Consider the following 24,488-nt stretch of genomic DNA (forward strand, 5'->3'; position numbering starts at 1 on the left):
CTACTATAATACTGCCCCCTATGTAGAAGAATATAACTACTATAATACTGCCCCCTATGTACAAGAATATAACTACTATAATACTGCCCCCTATGTACAAGAATATAACTACTATAATACTGCCCCTATGTAGAAGAATATAACTACTATAATACTGCCCCCTATGTACAAGAATATAACTACTATAATACTGCCCCCTATGTACAAGAATATAACTACTATAATACTGCCCCCTATGTACAAGAATATAACTACTATAATACTGCCCTCTATGTACAAGAATATAACTACTATAATACTGCCCTCTATGTACAAGAATATAACTACTATAATACTGCCCCTATGTACAAGAATATAACTACTATAATACTGCCCCTATGTACAAGAAGATAACTACTATAATACTGCCCCCTATGTACAGGATTATAACTACTATAATACTGCCCCCTATGTACAAGAATATAACTACTATAATACTGCTCCCTGTGTACAAGAATATAACTACTATAATACTGTCTCTATGTACAAAAATATAACTACTACAATACCGCTCCCTATGTACAAGAACATAACTACTATAATATTGCCCCTATGTACAAGAATATAACTACTATAATACTGCCCCCTATGTACAGGAATATAACTACTATAATACTGCCCCCTATGTACAAGAATATAACTACTATAATACTGCCCCCTATGTACAAGAATATAACTACTATAATACTGCCCCCTATGTACAGGAATATAACTACTATAATACTGCCCCCTATGTACAAGAATATAACTACTATAATACTGCTCCCTGTGTACAAGAATATAACTACTATAATACTGTCTCTATGTACAAGAATATAACTACTATAATACCGCTCCCTATGTACAAGAACATAACTACTATAATACTGCCCCCTATGTACAAGAATATAACTACTATAATACTGCCCCCTATGTACAGGAATATAACTACTATAATACTGCCCCCTATGTACAAGAATATAACTACTATAATACTGCCCCTATGTACGAGAATATAACTACTATAATACTGCCCCCTATGTACAAGAATATAACTACTATAATACTGCCCCCTATGTACAATAATATAACTACTATAATACTGCCCCCTATGTACAAGAATATAACTACTATAATACTGCTCCCTATGTACAAGAATATAACTACTATAATACTGTCCCCTATGTACAGGATATAACAACTATAATACTGCCCCCTATGTACAAGAATATAACTACTATAATACTGCCCCCTATGTACAAGAATATAACTACTATAATACTGCCCCTATGTACGAGAATATAACTACTATAATACTGTCCCCTATGTACAGGATATAACAACTATAATACTGCCCCCTATGTACAAGAATATAACTACTATAATACTGCCCCCTATGTACAAGAATATAACTACTATAATACTGTCCCCTATGTACAGGATATAACAACTATAATACTGCTCCCTATGTACAAGAATATAACTACTATAATACTGCCCCCTATGTACAAGAATATAACTACTATAATACTGCCCCTATGTACGAGAATATAACTACTATAATACTGCCCCCTATGTACAAGAATATAACTACTATAATACTGCCCCCTATGTACAATAATATAACTACTATAATACTGCCCCCTATGTACAAGAATATAACTACTATAATACTGCCACCTATGTACAAGAGTATAACTACTATAATACAGCCCCCTATGTACAAGAATATAACTACTATAATACTGCCCCCTATGTACAAGAATATAACTACTATAATACTGCCCCCTATGTACAAGAATATAACTACTATAATACCGCCCCCTATGTACAAGAATATAACTACTATAACACTGCTCCCTATGTACAGGAATATAACTACTATAATACTGCCCCCTATGTACAAGAATATAACTACTATAATACTGCCCCCTATGTACAAGAATATAACTACTATAATACCGCCCCCTATGTACAAGAATATAACTACTATAACACTGCTCCCTATGTACAGGAATATAACTACTATAATACTGCCCCCTATGTACAAGAATATAACTACTATAATACCGCCCCCTATGTACAAGAATATAACTACTATAATACTGCCCCCTATGTACAGGAATATAACTACTATAATACTGCCCCCTATGTACAAGAATATAACTACTATAATACTGCTCCCTATGTACAAGAATATAACTACTATAATACTGCTCCCTATGTACAAGAATATAACTACTATAATACTGCCCCCTATGTACAGGAATATAACTACTATAATACTGCTCCCTATGTACAGGAATATAACTACTATAATACTGCTCCCTATGTACAAGAATATAACTACTATAATACTGTCCCCTATGTACAAGAATATAACTACTATAATACTGCCCCCTATGTACAAGAATATAACTACTATAATACTGCCCCCTATGTACAAGAATATAACTACTATAATACTGCCCCCTATGTACAAGAATATAACTACTATAATACTGCCCCCTATGTACAGGAATATAACTACTATAATACTGCCCCCTATGTACAGGAATATAACTACTATAATACTGCCCCCTATGTACAAGAATATAACTACTATAATACTGCCCCCTATGTAGAAGAATATAACTACTATAATGAAAATTCAAATTCAAGGAATAGCTCAGCATCAGTAGTAAAAATCCATTCTTCTTTATTTCATTTAAATTAAAAAGTCCATAGCAAAGACCAACGCGTTTCAGGAGAATAATCTCCCTTAATCATGGTAACATTTTGCTCAATGCACAACCATATTTAAAAGAAAAGAGGACTGACATGGGTGGGTACATGGGTGGGTACATGGGTGGGTACATGGGTGGGTACATGGGTGGGTACATGGGCGGGTACACCCAAGTCTGGACATCACTTCCTCTTTGCACAGCAGATACAATTACAAATACACAGTGGATACAATTGTCATTACAAAACATTTTATACATTTCTTTAAAAAATCATCATAAGGTCTTCCCTGAAATTCATACCTGAGGGGATCCTAGTGTTTAAATTCATAATCCAATAAGCCTCTCTTTTTCTTAATGCTTTTAGCCAGTCACCACCTCTTTCTGGTCGGTTAACCCTCTCTACACCAAAGAATTTCAAAAAATTTGTTGTTCTATTGTGTTTTTCTACAAAGTGCTTTGTCGCCCCTGATATTCCCTTACTTTTCTTTGACACATCCCCTATATGTTCACTTATTCTGTCCTTTATTTTTCTTTTTGTGTGATATCTTGGAGGGCAAAGTGCAATAAGATGATCTGACATTGTCCATTTCTCCACGGAACTTTTCTGGAAGTGTGATTCTCATTTAATTATCCTTCTTCATATTGAACTGTGTTCACATTGGACGCTTTTCTCAACATGGCAGATGTGGTGTCGAATGACTCTGATATGAATAATGTATTTAATACGGACTTAGAAGCACGTTTTTCTAAACTTACAAAGATGTTTAATGATCGGACAAATGAAGAAATAAATGTTTGTAGAACTGAATTAATGAAACTAGAAAAACTGCTGGTATCGGAACAGAGGATCTGGTGGGACCATCATACCCTTAAAAAATATATTGAAAAGAGCATGATCCCACGTGGACTTCGTCTAAGAAAAATGCCAACTTTCATATATTCTGACGAATTTAAAAACTCATGGTTTACTATCTTGAGCGAATGCTCTATGAAACTAATGCATCTTATTGTGGAACATGAGGAAATAAAAATGGAAGAACTAAAACTTAATATACAAGATTTAAGACAAAATGTGGGAAAATACTCAGACACTGCAGAGTATAAAGATCTAAACTCCAACATCATGAAAAATCTTCAACATCTGGAGCAGACGATCATGGATACCAAAAGCCGCAAGTATCAGAGAGATATTAATGATTATGCCACAAATACAGTATATGAGTGGAAAAGAAAAGAACAGAGGGGACGTTTAAGATCTATTTTGAGGAAATCTAGGGAAAAACATGTATCCTTTACATCATCAGAGTTGGAGACATCGGACTCAAATGTTGATTTATCCGATAATGACAATGCTAGTAAAAAGAATAAAAAACAACAAAAAAATAAACAGGCATCAAAAAACGGAGGAGAGGTGGCAGGAGATGGAGGAGGTCGAAGGTATACTACAAGGAAAACCACTATCCAATCAAACCAAGCCCAAACAACTTAAATATGGACTGTGTGAACAATGTCATAAACTTGTCTGCCACGGTTTTGAATGAATATCAGATAGAGGTTCTAAACAAGGGCTTGGGGTTTGTTCCCACTAATACGTTTAACATGTTTGACACCCTGATGGATTTAAATAAATTTATAAAAAGACATTTTTTTGATGATGAATGTGCAAGCAATAATATGCCGGTTGAGGTGTCAAACATGCCAAATGAATATGCGGATATGCTGTTTGCAGAACAGAATACTTTATGTGACTTACAAGATCTATCTAGGTTGAATACTGATACTGCCCCTCTAACTCCAGGTATTCTAATGACTCCCAACCCCCACTTCTATCCCATCAAGTCTAGAGCTTCTGTTCTGGAGGACTTTCATGCTCTGATTGAGGGAGAGCTGAGAGACCTACATGAGCAGAACCTAAAGACTGATACAATTCCATCTAGGAATTTAACTAAGAAACAAAGTGTTGCCTTGTATGACATAAAGAGGAATCCTAATATTGTAGTCCGCAGTGCGGATAAGGGGGGTGCAGTGGTCATTTTAGATGCTAAATTATATGAGAAGATTGTATACACAATGCTTGATAGAGAGTCTACCTACAGAAAACTTAAAGAAGACCCAGTAGAGTCTTTTTCAGAGCATCTTCTGAGATTGTTAGAGGAGGGTAAAGCTCTAGGAGTTTTTTCCCAAAAAGAAGCTAATTTTTTGTTTAATAAAAACCCCATCACACCTATCTTTCATGGATTGCCAAAAATCCACAAACCTGTTTTCCCACCTCCGCTAAGACCCATTATTGCGGGTATTGGCTCCCTGAATGAGGGGCTGAGTAACTGGGTGGATTTGCACCTTCAGCCCCTTGTTCAGAGAGCCCCTGGATATCTAAGAGATACAACATCTGTACTTCAGGCAATGCGCAATATTGCGTGGGATGAGGGATGCAGGTGGGTGACTTGTGATGTCACAGCTTTATACTCCTGCATCCCCCATCACCTGGCTATGGAAGCACTCAAACACCACCTATACAAATACAGTGGGTATGAGAATAATTTGAAGGAGTTTCTTTTGTCAGCTGTATTCCACTTGTTTCAGACTAACTACTTTTGCTTTAATGGTGATTTTTTCCTACAAACAGAGGGAGCCCCGATGGGGTCAAAATTCAGTCCATCAATAGCTAATCTATATATGTCCTGGTGGGAGGAGGGTATCATCTATGGATCTGCCAACCCTTTTATAGGTGATATACTATGGTATGGCAGATTCATGGATGACATCCTCATTATTTGGAAGGGACCAGAGGACAGAATAAGTTCATTCAGGCAATATATTAATAATAATTCCTGCAATCTGGTGTTCACAGGAGATATGGCAAAGGATAAGATATCATTTTTGGATCTGCTCCTCACAGGAGATCCTAAATGCAGATCAATCCTCACAGAGACATACAGTAAACCACAAGCAGTCAATTCAATTTTACAGGCTGATAGCTGTCATCCGAGCCACACGATAAAAGCAATCCCACTAGGTCAGATGCACAGACTAAAAAGAAACTGCACTGAAGATAAGGTTTTTCAAGTAGAATGTGAGAAATTAGCCCAAAATTTAAAGTCTAGAGGGTACAAGCGATGGCATATTGAGGAAGCAAAAAAACGCATAGACACTGTTCCCAGAAGCACTTTATTAGAGTCTGAACAGGGTGCAATAAGAAAAAAACAAAAAAAGGAAAAAATCACCTTTTCAACAAATTTTAACAGCAACTATGGGCAAGTGTGTAATATAGTAAAAAAATATCTGCCAATGCTGAATAGTGACATAAAATTACGAACTATCTTAAAGGAGGGAGTGCAATTTGTAGCCAGACGAGGTAGAACCATTGGAAGCATAGTGTCCCCTAGTCTTTACAAAGAACAAAAAAACAAAAAAATTTGGCTCTCACAGAAGGGCTTTTTTCCTTGTCATGGGAGTAGGTGCAATATGTGCGCATATGCCAAAAAATGTAACACTGTGAAAAGCAATGACAGATCCTTTGATATTGAAACATTCATTAATTGCAATTCAGACTATGCGATTTATGTCATTGAATGCACAGCTTGCTGCATAAAATATGTGGGCAGCACAAAAAGAAAAATAAAGGACAGAATAAGTGAACATATAGGGGATGTGTCAAAGAAAAGTAAGGGAATATCAGGGGCGACAAAGCACTTTGTAGAAAAACACAATAGAACAACAAATTTTTTGAAATTCTTTGGTGTAGAGAGGGTTAACCGACCAGAAAGAGGTGGTGACTGGCTAAAAGCATTAAGAAAAAGAGAGGCTTATTGGATTATGAATTTAAACACTAGGATCCCCTCAGGTATGAATTTCAGGGAAGACCTTATGATGATTTTTTAAAGAAATGTATAAAATGTTTTGTAATGACAATTGTATCCACTGTGTATTTGTAATTGTATCTGCTGTGCAAAGAGGAAGTGATGTCCAGACTTGGGTGTACCCGCCCATGTACCCACCCATGTCAGTCCTCTTTTCTTTTAAATATGGTTGTGCATTGAGCAAAATGTTACCATGATTAAGGGAGATTATTCTCCTGAAACGCGTTGGTCTTTGCTATGGACTTTTTAATTTAAATGAAATAAAGAAGAATGGATTTTTACTACTGATGCTGAGCTATTCCGTGCATTTGAATTTTCACTATTTGTGTCCGTGGCCGGCGGACTAGGCTCTCTTGCATCCCAGAGGAGTGGAGACTGGATTACAGACTAGATGTCCAGGTGTGTGAGCGCTTATACCTGTTTCCCTCTCATAACTACTATAATACTGCCCCCTATGTACAAGAATATAACTACTATAATACTGCCCCCTATGTACAAGAATATAACTACTATAATACTGCCCCCTATGTACAAGAATATAACTACTATAATACTGCCCCCTATGTACAAGAATATAACTACTATAATACTGCCCCCTATGTACAGGAATATAACTACTATAATACTGCCCCCTATGTACAAGAATATAACTACTATAATACTGCCCCCTATGTACAAGAATATAACTACTATAATACTGCCCCCTATGTACAAGAATATAACTACTATAATTAGAAAAAGGAAAAACAAAATTCTGGTAACGGCTCACCCTTTTGTTGTAGTTGGTTGTAGTGGAGATTCAAGGCCAGGTGCACGGTAAAATCCCTTTCACTGTTCCGGTAATCCACAGTGGTGTATCATAGGAATCAAAAAAAGAAGAGGAAAATCGGGAAACCGGCACTCATGAAAAAAGGTCCAAGGGTAAGCGACTCTTTAAAAACATGTGGAAGCATTTATTTAGAAAAATATTTTAAAACACTGCTGAATAGCATGGAAAAACATGGACACAGCAATAGACAGTGTGACACGGAACCTCTCAGGGGTGTCTAAACACTTTAAAGAAGTTCATGCTGGCAACACCAGCAGCATGCAAGTTATTGCTATGGAACAAGTTTCTCGTCCCCCTAGAGGAGGCGATTGGAAGAAACTTCTCCTTTCAAAAGAAGCATATTGGATCTTAAATCTTGATACTCGTTATCCAAAGGGTCTCAATCACAGACATGACCTATTATATTTTTACTAGTACATCTAGGTATGTCACGTATTGTTTCACACAAGTTGCCATTCACGAAAAAATCTCTCCCCCCCACCTTTGTGGAGGCGTGGTTCCATGCAGGAAATCCACTCATGCACACTTGTGCTAACACTATTTAACCTAGGTGAGGACCACAAGCAAACTAGGTATGACTAAGGACTGAGATCCCCCCAATAGAGTCCGAAATGCGTTACCTCTGCTATCCCCCCCCCCCTTTTTTTCCGTGTCACACTGTCTATTGCTGTGTCCATGTTTTTCCATGCTATTCAGCAGTGTTTTAAAATATTTTTCTAAATAAATGCTTCCACATGTTTTTAAAGAGTCGCTTACCCTTGGACCTTTTTTCATGAGTGCCGGTTTCCCGATTTTCCTCTTCTTTTTTTGATTCCTATGATACACCACTGTGGATTACCGGAACAGTGAAAGGGATTTTACCGTGCACCTGGCCTTGAATCTCCACTACAACCAACTACAACAAAAGGGTGAGCCGTTACCAGAATTTTGTTTTTCCTTTTTCTATGTATAATATTGACCGGTATTGGTTTTACGTGCTCCCCTAAACAACTAAGCCCTTAGCCATCAACATATGACTGTTTTCACAAGTGTCTAAAGTGCACACAACTTAAGGGCTGTTGCATACAATATGCAGTAAAGAATACAGAACCAGATACAATTTTGAGTTGGCCAGTTAACATGTTATACTTATGTTTACGTAAACAAACTTGATGTAAACAAAAAATAAAAAACAAGAAATTTTCTTCCATTTTTTCACTTTTATTCCACTGGGTAAGATACGACATACCATGGACACAGCAGGTAGCAGTGCAGTGGCTACACCATCGTTACCTCCTTTGGATAACCCAACACGCTTAAATAAAGCGCTTGAACTTTTTTCACGGACTGATCCAAATCAAGACTCTGATTTCCTTATGCGCAATCTCTTACACAAACTAGAAGATTTGTCAGTAAATCAATTAAAACTGTGGTGGGACTGTACTACACTACAAAACTACATCTCCAAGGACATGATACCACGGGGGCTTCGTATTAAGAAGTTTCCATCCACAACTCAAAAAGAGGAATTTGAAGTTCAATGGAACAAGATTCTATCAAATTGCTCCTTGCAACTCATGGCGTTAATAGTACAAAGCGAACAAGAACAACTAAAAAGTCTGCAAGAAGAAATCGATCTAATACAGAGCCAGTTACAACCTTTTTCAGCATCTGAATATTATGCCCTTGCACACCAAAAGCTAGAAGAAAAATTGAATGATCTAGAAACCCAAATCACCAGCACTAAAAAAGACAAATTCAATAGAGATCTGGAGGACTATTCCTCCAATCAAGTGTATCTCAAAACGGGACAATCCAGATACAAATCCATACTTAGACGAAAACCTAAGAATAGAAAACTAAAACCAAAAGTTACCTTCTCATCTTCTGAATGCGATTCAGAACCCAATACTGACGTTTCAGATACAGAAAGATATCCCAATAATCACACTGTTCCAAAAAACGACAAAGTAATTGGGAAGAAACCCCCAAAAAACTCAGAAGATCGGGGAGGAAACATCCCAAAAGACACCCAGCCCAGAAATTACACCACACGCCAGACCAAGAAATAACGTGTACTTCTTCCTCACATAACTACCATCAAAAGAATTATGACCACAACACACAGTCACAGAGGATCTCGTGTACACCTGATGGGGACCAAATAAAACAAGGAGCATCCAATACAAGTGTCATAAACATGTCAGCCTGCATCCTATCCCAAAATCAAATCAGTATCTTAAACAAAGGACTATCATTTGCACCAACAAATAATATGAACTTGTATAGGACTATTAAGGATGTTAACAAATTTATGAGACTCCTTACAGTAAAAAAACATTTTTCTACTCCTGAGGAAAACAACTCAAAAACTGAAAGTAATCATGCATCAATACCAACAAATACTAGAGGTCAAGAAAAATTCAATCCTAAAAACACCTTCCAAGAAAACATCACATTAATGCACTTACTTGATATGGACACAGAGACAGAAAATCCTATATCCATGCTCAATACTTCTCATTTGGTTAACGCGACTAACACTTCTTTCTACCCAACGAAGAGCAGAACAATTGAAATGGACTTATTTCAGGAAATAGTGGAAGAGGAGCTAAAAATTCTATCAAAAAAATCTACACCACCACAAGTACCATCTAATCTCACAGTCCAAGAACGGAGGGCTATGAATCAACTAAAAAACAATCCATATATCTACATACGCCCCTCCGATAAGGGAGGCTCTGTGGTGGTTTTGGATAAGGAACTATACCTCCAGGAGGTAGAAAAAATGCTAAATGACACTGCGGTTTATCAAAAATTAAGAGAAGATCCTACCCCCATCATTACAAAAAATTTACAGTCATTATTGGAAGAAGGACGTTGTTTAGGGATTTTTGACGAAAAAACCACCCAATTTTTACTGCCAAAGGACCCTGTCAGTCCCTCATTTTATGCCCTACCTAAGGCTCACAAATCTGGTTTTCCACCCCCCTTTAGACCAATTGTATCCAGTGTGGGGGCACTTACAGAAAGACTGGGTATTTGGCTTGACAAACTTCTACAGCCCTTGGTTTTCCGTCTGCCTGGTTATCTACAAGACTCAAAAGCAGTATTAACAACCATGAATGATTTTGACTGGACTCCCTCCTCAAACTGGCTCTCATGCGATGTCACCGCGCTGTACACCTCTATACCTCACAACCTTGCCAATGAGGCTCTCGAATACCATCTTAGAAAATTCAGTAATTATGATCTCATCTTGCAGGACTTTATGATTTCAGTTTTGTCTTTTTTACTGTCTAACAACTTTTTTCTGTTTAATACCAGGTTCTATATCCAAAAACTCGGATGCCCGATGGGTGCCAGCTTTTCACCCTCGTTGGCAAATCTCTACATGGCTCTCTGGGAGGAACATTACTTATTCTCTCCACACAACCCTTTCTCGAGTCACATTATTTGGTATGGCAGATATATAGATGACTGTCTCCTGGTCTGGAATTCGGACCAGGAGGCAGTCATCAGTTTCATGCAATACATCAATAACAACCCGTATAACCTCACATTTACTTATGAATTCAAACAAAACACAATTTCATTTTTAGATATCTCCCTAGTAGGGGATAATATAACAGGCAAAGTGCAGACTTCACTTTTTCGTAAAAAAACGTCAGGAAATACTCTTCTACACTCCAAAAGCTGCCATGCCCCCCATACAATAAAAAACCTCCCCATAGGGGAATATATCCGAGCAAAAAGAGCTTGTACCACAGAGTCCCAATACAAAACAGAGTGTCACACCATAACAGAAAGACTGAAACACAGGGGTTACTCCACAAAGCTTTGTAAACGGGCCATGTACCAAGTTAGTAAAAAAACCCGGTCCGACTACTTACAAGCCACTACTAAAATTACACCAAACAGACCTACTCTTACATTCAGCTCTGAATTCAGTACCCAGTTTTACGAGATTACTAACATAATAAAAAGACACTTACCTCTTCTTCAACATGAGCCCACACTTGCAAAAATCTTAGAAGGGGGTGTTTCTTTTGTCTCCACAAAAGCTACAACGTTGGGAGATATTCTCTCCCCCAATACGTTTTCTAACATTGTACGTAAAAACAAAAATACATGGCTTCAGACCACAGGCAGTTTCTGCTGTGGTGGTCTACGCTGTAATATATGTAAATATGTCAATAAAACCACACGATTTTCCTCATACAGTACGAACAGTATCCACAATATAAGAACCCATATGAATTGTGAGACAACTCACCTAGTTTACTTAGTACAATGTACCACCTGTTCACTACAATATGTAGGCTGTACGATGAGGAAGCTCAAAGACAGAATTAGCGAACACATAACAGCAGCAAACCCCAAAACCATTTCCAGCACCCGGAACCTCTCAGGGGTGTCTAAACACTTTAAAGAAGTTCATGCTGGCAACACCAGCAGCATGCAAGTTATTGCTATGGAACAAGTTTCTCGTCCCCCTAGAGGAGGCGATTGGAAGAAACTTCTCCTTTCAAAAGAAGCATATTGGATCTTAAATCTTGATACTCGTTATCCAAAGGGTCTCAATCACAGACATGACCTATTATATTTTTACTAGTACATCTAGGTATGTCACGTATTGTTTCACACAAGTTGCCATTCACGAAAAAATCTCTCCCCCCCACCTTTGTGGAGGCGTGGTTCCATGCAGGAAATCCACTCATGCACACTTGTGCTAACACTATTTAACCTAGGTGAGGACCACAAGCAAACTAGGTATGACTAAGGACTGAGATCCCCCCAATAGAGTCCGAAACGCGTTACCTCTGCTATCCCCCCCCCCTTTTTTTCCGTGTCACACTGTCTATTGCTGTGTCCATGTTTTTCCATGCTATTCAGCAGTGTTTTAAAATATTTTTCTAAATAAATGCTTCCACATGTTTTTAAAGAGTCGCTTACCCTTGGACCTTTTTTCATGAGTGCCGGTTTCCCGATTTTCCTCTTCTTTTTTTGATAACTACTATAATACTGCTCCCTATGTATAAGAATATAACTACTATAATACTGCCCCTATGTACAAGAATATAACTACTATAATACTGCTCCCTATATACAAGAATATAACTACTATAATACTGCCCCCTATGTACAGGAATATAACTACTATAATACAGCCCCCTATGTACAAGAATATAACTACTATAATACTGCCCCCTATGTACAAGAATATAACTACTATAATACTGCCCCCTATGTACAAGAATATAACTACTATAATACTGCCCCCTATGTACAAGAATATAACTACTATAATACTGCCCCCTATGTACAAGAATATAACTACTATAATACTGCCCCCTATGTACAAGAATATAACTACTATAATACTGCCCCCTATGTACAAGAATATAACTACTATAATACTGCCCCCTATGTACAAGAATATAACTACTATAATACTGCCCTCTATGTACAAGAATATAACTACTATAATACTGCCCCTATGTACAAGAATATAACTACTATAATACTGCCCCTATGTACAAGAAGATAACTACTATAATACTGCCCCCTATGTACAGGAATATAACTACTATAATACTGCCCCCTATGTACAAGAATATAACTACTATAATACTGCTCCCTGTGTACAAGAATATAACTACTATAATACTGCCCCCTATGTACAAGAATATAACTACTATAATACTGCCCCCTATGTACAAGAATATAACTACTATAATACCGCTCCCTATGTACAAGAACATAACTACTATAATATTGCCCCTATGTACAAGAATATAACTACTATAATACTGCCCCCTATGTACAGGAATATAACTACTATAATACTGCCCCCTATGTACAAGAATATAACTACTATAATACTGCCCCCTATGTACAAGAATATAACTACTATAATACTGCCCCCTATGTACAGGAATATAACTACTATAATACTGCCCCCAATGTACAAGAATATAACTACTATAATACTGCCCCCTATGTACAAGAATATAACTACTATAATACTGCCCCCTATGTACAAGAATATAACTACTATAATACTGCCCCCTATGTACAGGAATATAACTACTATAATACTGCCCCCTATGTACAAGGATATAACTACTATAATACTGACCCTATGTACAAGAATATAACTACTATAATACTGCCCCCTATGTACAAGAATATAACTACTATAATACTGCCCCCTATGTACAAGAATATAACTACTATAATACTGCCCTCTATGTACAAGAATATAACTGCTATAATACTGCCCCTATGTACAGGAATATAACTACTATAATACTGCCCCTATGTACAAGAATATAACTACTATAATACTGCCCCCTATGTACAAGAATATAACTACTATAATACTGCCCTCTATGTACAAGAATATAACTACTATAATACTGCCCTCTATGTACAAGAATATAACTGCTATAATACTGCCCCTATGTACAGGAATATAACTACTATAATACTGCCCCCCATGTACAAGAATATAACTACTATAATACTGCCCCCTATGTACAAGAATATAACTACTATAATACTGCCCCCTATGTACAAGAATATAACTACTATAATACTACCCCATATGTACAAGAATATAACTACTATAATACTGCCCCCTATGTACAAGAATATAACTACTATAATACCGCCCCCTATGTACAAGAATATAACTACTATAATACTGCCCCCTATGTACAAGAATATAACTACTATAATACTGCCCCCTATGTACAAGAATATAACTACTATAATACTGCCCCCTATGTACAAGAATATAACTACTATAATGCTCCATCTATTTGGTCACATTCCTGAGGGGTTAATGTTCGGAATGTTCCGCTCGTGTAAATATATAGGCTCCTCCGTAAAATTCCTAATTCTCTCCACTTTGTGATGTTACACACATCTCCTTTTTCTTACCCGATCACGTAGACATCTGGAGGGTCGGGGTCCGCGTGTAGCCAGGGCTCGAGGCCACCATCAGGGGACTGGCCGTTCACATTCCAGGTTCCTATAAAGAATCTATAGGAGGAGAGGGTATTACACGCAGCTGGGACGTCTCCTGTATAATCTGCAGTTACATCCCCTCCTCCACCCCATAACATTTAGCACAGATGAACCTTGTCCTCAAGACTTTTGTAGGTTAATAAAAATATTGATGCAATGAGCCCAGATACAACAAGAAATGAATTTAAAATTCCAGAATTTCTATGTACTTGTAAACATCGGTACTGGTTCTCATTGTGGAGAGGCAGCTGGTGCATGCAATGCTTCCTGGGAAATATATGCAAATGATCTCTCCTATAGGTAGCTCCAGTGTAAGACAGATCCTCTGCCCTAGTCCTGCACTCACCTGAAGTTCTCGATGTTGACGTAGTCGATCTCTCTCTTGGTCAGGATGTGCTTGATTAACCCTTCTCTCTGCCCGGATTGGCTGGCGGGGACCAGCAGCTTCCTCATACTGTTGGTCATCTGAGGTCTCCCCCACCCATCGGGGTTCCTGCTCTCGCGAGGCGGCCTGAAAGGACAGGAGGAGATGGTGATCCCAGGGCCACACTGCAGGGGGCGCTGTTACTTATCATTAGGTGATACCAAATAATAGGGGTGTAGGTTGATGGTTCAGTCCTACTCATGAAGACTTATTACCAGGTATCAGTGTTAGTGAAATACTTGGAAACAACATCAGCTCTGCCATGCGGGGGCGCTCTATCATGGAGGTGAGAATTGTATAGCGGATTCATGGGATGAGCTCTTAACTTTGGTCAGTGAGTTTAGACCATCACCAATAAGCTGATAGATATCCTACAATATGGGGGTATATAAGACAGGGTCCACAGTATGGGGGGCTATGAGAGGGGGGGATATGAGAGGGTGCCCACAACATGAGGGAAGACGAGAAGCGGTCCACAATATTTGGGAATGCGTGGGGGGTACAATATAAGGGATAGATGAAAGGGGCTACAACATGAGGAGGAGATGAGAGACCATAATATGAGGGGTGGATAAGGGGCCACAATATAAGGAGATGATGAGAGGGGTCACAATACGAGGAAGAGAGGAGAGGGGCCACAATACGAGGAGGAGAGGAGAGAAGCCACCATATAAGGAGATGATGAGAGGGGCCACAATACGAGGAAGAGATGAGAGGGGCCACAATACGAGGAAGAGATGAGAGGGGCCACAATACGAGGAAGAGAGGAGAGGGGCCACAATACGAGGAAGAGAGGAGAGGGGCCACAATACGAGGAAGAGAGGAGAGGGGCCACAATACGAGGAAGAGAGGAGAGGGGCCACAATACGAGGAAGAGAGGAGAGGGGCCACAATACGAGGAGGAGAGGGGCCACAATACGAGGAGGAGAGGGGCCACAATACGAGGAGGAGAGGAGAGAAGCCACAATTTGGGGAGATGAGGGCGTCCACAATATTATGGGAAGATGACCGGCCACAATGTGAGCGGGAGGCAAGGGTCCACAGTATGAGCCGGAGGTCAGAGGTCACAATATGAGGGGGAGATGAGTTTTCTCATGAGGCCACTCAAGTGTTTGTTATCATTAGTAGTTTGATTTTTATATTATATTTTTATTATTTATTTGCATATTCAATGACTCCATTAATTGTATTTTTTCCTCTCTAATTCCGATGGTTTTGCTCTGCAGCCGTGACTTCCCCCATCATTCACGCGTCCTCATCCCCTCCCTCCATCGTCACGCCGCCTTTGAAGAACCAAATTTTACAGGCTGATGAGCAATAAAAAGTTTACTCATCCTGTCCACATGTGAACTAAATCATGACATGTACTCCAGTCACATCCAAAGCTGCAGACAATTGGCAAATTTCAATTATCTTTTAGCAAGCAGCCTCTCAGCAAGCACAGTGCCATCCATTGTATAGTGGATATGCTTGGTACTGCAGCTTATAATGGGCCCTGCTGATCATAACTACACAGTGCTCCTCCCCATGTACATTACTGCAATACCGCTGCATTCCCCATCTATGAGAAGGTCGAGTATATACACTGCATCCACCATCTATGGGAAGGTCGAGTATATACACTGCATCCACCATCTATGGGAAGGTCGAGTATATACACTGCATCCACCATCTATGGGAAGGTCGAGTATATACACTGCATCCACCATCTATGGGAAGGTCGAGTATATACACTGCATCCACCATCTATGGGAAGGTCGAGTATATACACTGCATCCACCATCTATGGGAAGGTCGAGTATATACACTGCATCCACCATCTATGGGAAGGTCGAGTATATACACTGCATCCACCATCTATGGGAAGGTCGAGTATACACACTGCTGCTGTATCCACCATCTATGGGAAGGTCGAGTATACACACTGCTGCTGTATCCACCATCTATGGGAAGGTCGAGTATACACACTGCCGCTGCATCCACCATCTATGGGAAGGTCAAGTATACACACTGCCACTGCATCCACCATCTATGGGAAGGTCGAGTATATACACTGCCGCTGCATCCACCATCTATGGGAAGGTCGAGTATACACACTGCCGCTGCATCCACCATCTATGGGAAGGTCGAGTATACACACTGCCGCTGCATCCACCATCTATGGGAAGGTCGAGTATACACACTGCCACTGCTTCCACCATCTATGGGAAGGTCGAGTATACACACTGCCGCTGCATCCACCATCTATGGGAAGGTCGAGTATACACACTGCCGCTGCATCCACCATCTATGGGAAGGTCGAGTATACACACTGCCACTGCATCCACCATCTATGGGAAGGTCGAGTATACACACTGCCACTGCATCCACCATCTATGGAAAGGTCAAGTACACACACTGCCGCTGCATCCACCATCTATGGGAAGGTCGAGTATACACACTGCCGCTGCATCCACCATCTATGGGAAGGTCGAGTATACACACTGCCGCTGCATCCACCATCTATGGGAAGGTCGAGTATACACACTGCTACATCCACCATCTATGGGAAGGTCGAGTATACACACTGCCGCTGCATCCACCATCTATGGGAAGGTCGAGTACACGCACTGCTACATCCACCATCTATGGGAAGGTCGAGTATACACACTGCTACATCCACCATCTATGGAAAGGTCAAGTACACACACTCGTCTTTCTTCAAAAAACCAAGGGGTGCCACTTTTTCTTTATTTATGAATATGGTGTTGTAGCCTACTTGTGCATCCTAAAAAATCCTCAAGACCTCGAGTGACGTGTATTCCTTTTACTATAACATGGTTTCAGGTCCACAGATTCTCCCGTTGTACTGATCTGCTTCTACCTGACGCCACAACTTTCCTATCAATACCAAACATCACCAACAAGACAATGGAGATTTCCAGCTGGGACCAACTTACGGTCTGTCCGGGGGAGGCGGGGGAGGGGGCGGCGGTTCTCTCCGTGATCCCTGCGGTTGATTTTGCAGATTTCTTCTAGTAACATGATTCGAGTTGCTGAAATTATCGTCAAATCCCAAATTCACTGAGAAATAAATAGAACGGGAGACATTGAGTGATGCACAATTTATAAACCCTTAACCCCTTCCCGCCGCGGCCCTTTTTCGATTTTGCGTTTTCATTTTTCACTCCCCACATTCAAAAATCTGTAACTTTTTTATTTTTCCATGTACAGAGCTGTGTGATGGCTTATTTTCTGCGTAACAAATTACACTTCAAAATGGTGGTATTTAATATTTCATGCCGTGTACCAGGAAAAAAATTTCAAATGCAGTGTAATTGGTAAAAAAACGCATTTGTGCCGTATTCTTGTGGGCTTGGATTTTACTGTGCACCCCAAATTTACATTTACATTTACAAAAATTAAAACCTCCTGTACAAAATTTTTTTGGGGGATTTTGGGGGATTTTTCTGGGGCTAATAACTTTTTCATACTTTGGTGTATGGAGCTGTGGGTGGTGTCGTTTTTTGCGGATTTTGATGACGTTTACAATGTTATCATTTTTAGGACTGTACGACCTTTTGATCACTTTCTATAGAATTTAAAAAAAATTTTTAAATGGCAAAAAAGTGCCATTTTCGACTTTGGGCGCGATTTTCCTTTACGGGGGTAAACGCAGTGAAAACCCGTTATCATATTTTGTTAGATCGGGCATTTTCGGACGCGGCAATACCTAATGTGTTTATGATTTTTCTGTTTATTTATATCAATTCTAGGGAAAGGGGGGTGATTTGAATTTTTAGGGTTTTTTAATTATAATTTTTTTATTTTAACTTTTTTTTAATTTTTATTTTTACCATTTTTCAGACTCCCTAGGGTACTTTAACCCTAGGTTGTCTGATCGATCCTATCATATACTGCCATACTACAGTATGGCAGTATATGGGGATTTTACTACTCATACATTACCATGTGCTGACAGCACATGGTAATGAATGGGTTAACCCGAAGTAGATTCGGGTCTTCGTGAGACCCGAAGTTACCATGGCGACGGCACCGATTGCGGGTGTTACTGGTAAGCCTTTGCTGCAATATGCAGCAAAGACTTACCGGCTATGGAGAGGGCTCGGCCCGCGAGCCCTCTCCATGTACCGGGACCCGACATGTACTATTATGTCACATGTCGGTGAGGGGTTAAAAGGAGAAATCAGATGAGAGCTGCAGCCTCCTCACCAAGCACACGGCGCCGTACACTGCTTAGTGGCTGGACTTGGTATTGCAGCTCAGCCCCACTCACTTGAATAGGATTAAGTTGCAAACAGACCATGAGACCATCATCCGTATGGTTGTGCAGGGCTGTGGAGTTTGAGACCATTTTGGCCGATTTATAAGAAGGTAAAGGTCCCTTTAAGGGTCCTGCATTACCTGGGACAGGGGGCAGCGGTGCAGCCAGGGGGGCGCTGATCTTCTCTGCCGTCTGGTACCAATTGGACGACTCTTTCTTGTCTGGTCGAGGGGGTTTACCACGGACTGCACCTGTCATAGAGGATTACACACAGGGTTAAAGGGGGATTACAGGATAGAAGTTTGGGTTTAGAATAAAGGAATATGGTAACTGTTGGCAGGTCACAGCGCCATCACCTCGTTTAGGACACGTCCGGTACTGCAGCACAAGTGAAAACATTGATGCCAAAAATCACACAAACTGGCATGCGGACTACATGTATCATGATAGGACCCCACACAGGCAGAAGATTGGGGGTGACCAGGTCCCCCTGAAGTGTCCTGTGCCTAATGGAGCATTGGTGGACACAACCTACCCTGAAGCACATCCCCATGGTCTCCACTTCAGGGAACTTGTGGACCCCTATACTCTCAATGTGTGGGGGTCCGAGCACTTATCACCAGTCCCATGGTGCATTGTACAAAAATGGATACACCCTACACACAAGCCTTTGGGTTGCAGTTTACAAGATCTCTGCTTGCTGTCAGATAATGAAAAAAAGGAACAAAAAAAGACCTAAAGAGGCCGAATCTCAGACTGATCCCCTTCTCCTGCACTGATACACTGTAACAAAACACATGCTCATCTCTCAGAGGATTGTCTGCAGCTGTACAGTCTGTATATCCAGCCACTAAGGACGTTCTTATTCATTGAAAGCAAGCAGAGGTCTGAGCTCAGTCCATTACCTTCCTGTATAAGACGCATTTCGCTCAACAGCTCTATGCAGCGCTCCTCGTCCGGGATCTCAAATAACCTCTCCGAGGACCAGGGGTCGGCCTGGATCCGCACCTTACAGCCACCTGCAAGAAGAGAAAGAGGAAATCAGAGATACCAGGGGGTAGGAGAAGGAAATCAGAGATAATGAGGGGTAAGAGGAGGAAATCAGAGATAACGGGGGTAAGAGGATGAAATCAGAGATAACGGGAGGCAAGGGAATGAAATCAGAGATAATGGGGGGTAAGAGGAGGAAATCAGAGATACCAGGGGGTAAGAGGAGGAAATCAGAGATACCAGGGGGTAAGAGGAGAAAATCAGAGATACCAGGGGGTAAGAGGAGAAAATCAGAGATAATGAGGGGGTAGGAGAAGGAAATCAGAGATATCAGGGGGTAGGAGAAAAAAATCACAGAAAAAGAGGGGGTAGGAGAAGGAAATCAGAGATAACGAGGGGGTAAGAGGAGAAAATCAGAGATACCAGGGGGTAAGAGGAGAAAATCAGAGATAATGAGGGGGTAAGAGGAGGAAATCAGAGATACCAGGGGGTAGGAGAAGGAAATCAGAGATAACGAGGGGGTAAGAGGAGGAAATCAAAGATACCAGGGGGTAAGGGAATGAAATCAGAGATAACGAGGGGGTAAGAGGAGGAAATCAGAGATACCAGGGGGTAAGGGAATGAAATCAGAGATAACGAGGGGGTAAGAGGAGGAAATCAGAGATACCAGGGGGTAAGGGAATGAAATCAGAGATAACGAGGGGGTAAGAGGAGGAAATCAGAGATACCAAGGGGGTAAGAGGAGGAAATCAGAGATACCAAGGGGTAAGGGAATGAAATCAGAGATAACGAGGGGGTAAGAGGAGGAAATCAGAGATAATGAGGGGGTAAGGGAATGAAATCAGAGATAATGAGGGGGTAAGGGAATGAAATCAGAGATAACGGGAGGTAAGGGAATGAAATCAGAGATAACAGGAGGTAAGGGAATGAAATCAGAGATAACAGTGGGTAAGAGAAAGAAATCAGAGATAATGAGGGGTAAGAGGAGGAAATCAGAGATAATGAGGGGGTAAGAGGAGGAAATAAGAGATAATGAGGGGTAAGAGGAGGAAATCAGAGATAACGGGGGGTAAGAGGAGGAAATCAGAGATAACGGGGGGTAAGAGGAGGAAATCAGAGATAACGGGGGGTAAGAGGAGGAAATCAGAGATAACAGTGGGTAAGAGGAGGAAATCAGAGATAATGAGGGGTAAGAGGAGGAAATCAGAGATAACGGGAGGTAAGGGAATGAAATCAGAGATAACAGTGGGTAAGAGGAAGAAATCAGAGATAACAGTGGGTAATAGAAAGAAATCAGAGATAATGGGGGGTAAGAGGAGGAAATCAGAGACAACAACGAGGGTTAAGAGAAAGAAATCAGAGATACCAGGGGGTAAGAGGAGGAAATCAGAGATAACCGGGGTAAGAGGAGGAAATCAGAGATACCAAGGGGTAAGGGAATGAAATCAGAGATAACGGGGGTAAGAGGAGGAGATCAGAGATAACCGGGGTAAGAGGAGGAAATCAGAGATAACGGGAGGTAAGGGAATGAAATCACAGATAACAGTGGGTAAGAGGAGGAAATCAGAGATAACAGTGGGTGAGGGAATGAAATCAGAGATAACAGTGGGTAAGAGGAGGAAATCAGAGATAACAGTGGGTAAGAGAAAGAAATCAGAGATAATGAGGGGTAAGAGGAGGAAATCAGAGATAACGGGAGGTAAGGGAATGAAATCACAGATAACAGTGGGTAAGAGGAGGAAATCAGAGATAACAGTGGGTAAGGGAATGAAATCAGAGATAACAGTGGGTAAGAGGAGGAAATCAGAGATAACAGTGGGTAAGAGAAAGAAATCAGAGATAATGAGGGGTAAGAGGAGGAAATCAGAGATAACGAGGGGGTAAGAGGAGGAAATCAGAGATACCAAGGGGTAAGGGAATGAAATCAGAGATAACGGGGGTAAGAGGAGGAAATCAGAGATAACGGGGGTAAGAGGAGGAAATCAGAGATACCAAGGGGTAAGAGGAGGAAATCAGAAATAACGAGGGGGTAAGAGGAGGAAATCAGAGATAACGAGGGGGTAAGAGGAGGAAATCAGAGATACCAAGAGGTAAGGGAATGAAATCAGAGATAACGGGGGTAAGTGGAAGAAATCAGAGATACCAGGGGGTAAAAGGAGGTAATCAGTGATAACGAGGGGGTAAGAGGAGGAAGTCAGATATAACAGGGGATAGGAGGAGGACTATTAAGCTGTGCCCTGTGCCCCTCCCTTCTACCACTAGACTACTATACTGAAACTAGTCCCTTTAATAAAGAGTAACAAGAGCCTAACATAACCCCGTGGTTGACCATTGTTACTCTAGTCACACCCAGAGCAGTTCCACAATGCACCACAGACTGTATTAACCTATCATCATAGAGAAAAGCAGCAGAATAGTGAATGCAGCTCTAGGTGTGGGTGGAGTAAAGATTGTGACCACACCCATCTATAAAACGCTGAGGTCACTGCACAAAGAAGTAACATCAGGCGCAGACTGAACATGCAGGGGGTGCGGGGAGGGGCGAGACTGAGCTCATACACAGGGTGGGCTGATAACACTCACTATAAAGGAATCTAAAATAACTCTGTTTAACAACTTTTAACTTCTTTTCTCAAAGTGGAGCAGAAAATCCCGAAAAAATCCACACATTTCACATGAGAGGAGACTGAACAGACGGGTTTCCTAGTGATACACAAGACGTATTTACTTACAGCAACCGGATACATCCAAGAATACACAGAACAAAGACCTGCCCCGAGCCTCACACGTACAAGCCCTGACAACTGTGTATAGTATATAGCGTTACATCAGCCAACACTACATCCTGTATTATACTCCAGAGCTGCACTCACTATTCTGCTGCTGGTGCAGTCACTGTGTACATACATGACATTACTTATCCTGTACTGATCCTGAGTTACATCCTGTATTATACTCCAGAGCTGCACTCACTATCTGCTGCTGGTGCAGTCACTGTGTACATACATGACATTACTTATCCTGTACTGATCCTGAGTTACATCCTGTATTATACTCCAGAGCTGCACTCACTATTCTGCTGCTGGTGCAGTCACTGTGTACATACATGACATTACTTATCCTGTACTGATCCTGAGTTACATCCTGTATTATACCCCAGAGCTGCACTCACTATTCTGCTGCTGGTGCAGTCACTGTGTACATACATGGCATTACTTATCCTGTACTGATCCTGAGTTACATCCTGTGTTATATTCCAGTGCTGAACTCACTATTCTGCTGCTGGTGCAGTCACCGTATACATACATGACATTACTTATCCTGTACTGATCCTGAGTTACATCCTGTATTATACCCCAGAGCTGCACTCACTATTCTGCTGCTGGTGCAGTCACTGTGTACATACATGACATTACTTATCCTGTACTGATCCTGAGTTACATCCTGTATTATACTCCAGAGCTGCACTCACTATTCTGCTGCTGGTGCAGTCACTGTGTATATACATGACATTACTTATCCTGTACTGATCCTGAGTTACATCCTGTATTATACCCCAGAGCTGCACTCACTATTCTGCTGCTGGTGCAGTCACTGTGTACATACATGACATTACTTATCCTGTACTGATCCTGAGTTACATCATGTATTATACTCCAGAGCTGCACTCACTATTCTGCTGCTGGTGCAGTCACTGTGTACATACATGACATTACTTATCCTGTACTGATCCTGAGTTACATCCTGTATTATACCCCAGAGCTGCACTCACTATTCTGCTGCTGGTGCAGTCACTGTGTACATACATGACATTACTTATTATGTACTGACCCTGAGTTACATCCTGTATTATACCCCAGAGCTGCGCTCACTATTCTGCTGCTGGTGCAGTCACTGTGTACATACATGACATTACTTATCATGTACTGACCCTGAGTTACATCCTGTATTATACCCCAGAGCTGCACTCACTATTCTGCTGCTGGTGCAGTCACTGTGTACATACATGACATTACTTATCCTGTACTGATCCTGAGTTACATCCTGTATTATACCCCAGAGCTGCACTCACTATTATGCTGGTGCAGTCACTGTGTACATACATGACATTACTTATCATGTACTGACCCTGAGTTACATCCTGTATTATACCCCAGAGCTGCACTCACTATTCTGCTGCTGGTGCAGTCACTGTGTACATACATGACATTACTTATCCTGTACTGATCCTGAGTTACATCCTGTATTATACTCCAGAGCTGCACTCACTATTCTGCTGCAGTCACTGTGTACATACATGACATTAATTATCCTGTACTGAGCCCGAGTTACATCCTGTATTATACCCCAGAGCTGCACTCAC

At 40.7% G+C, this 24,488-nt stretch overlaps 1 protein-coding gene across 3 annotated transcripts in view; it reads right to left on the reverse strand.

Annotated features, from left to right (window-relative positions):
• OCRL (OCRL inositol polyphosphate-5-phosphatase) overlaps positions 1-24,488 on the reverse strand; it is a 53,970-nt gene that overhangs the window by 16,788 nt on the left and 12,694 nt on the right. For all 3 annotated transcript variants that reach the window (XM_072123167.1, XM_072123166.1, XM_072123165.1), the window contains 5 exons: positions 20,041-20,154; positions 19,276-19,386; positions 17,811-17,934; positions 14,794-14,958; positions 14,361-14,462 (listed from right to left, as the gene is read on the reverse strand). In XM_072123167.1, coding sequence (XP_071979268.1) covers positions 14,361-14,462; positions 14,794-14,958; positions 17,811-17,934; positions 19,276-19,386; positions 20,041-20,154 — 616 coding nt within the window. The remainder of the gene's footprint in view (positions 1-14,360; positions 14,463-14,793; positions 14,959-17,810; positions 17,935-19,275; positions 19,387-20,040; positions 20,155-24,488) is intronic.

The sequence above is a fragment of the Engystomops pustulosus genome, chromosome 9, assembly GCF_040894005.1.
Source record: "Engystomops pustulosus chromosome 9, aEngPut4.maternal, whole genome shotgun sequence".
In the NCBI taxonomy this organism is placed as follows: domain Eukaryota; kingdom Metazoa; phylum Chordata; class Amphibia; order Anura; family Leptodactylidae; genus Engystomops; species Engystomops pustulosus.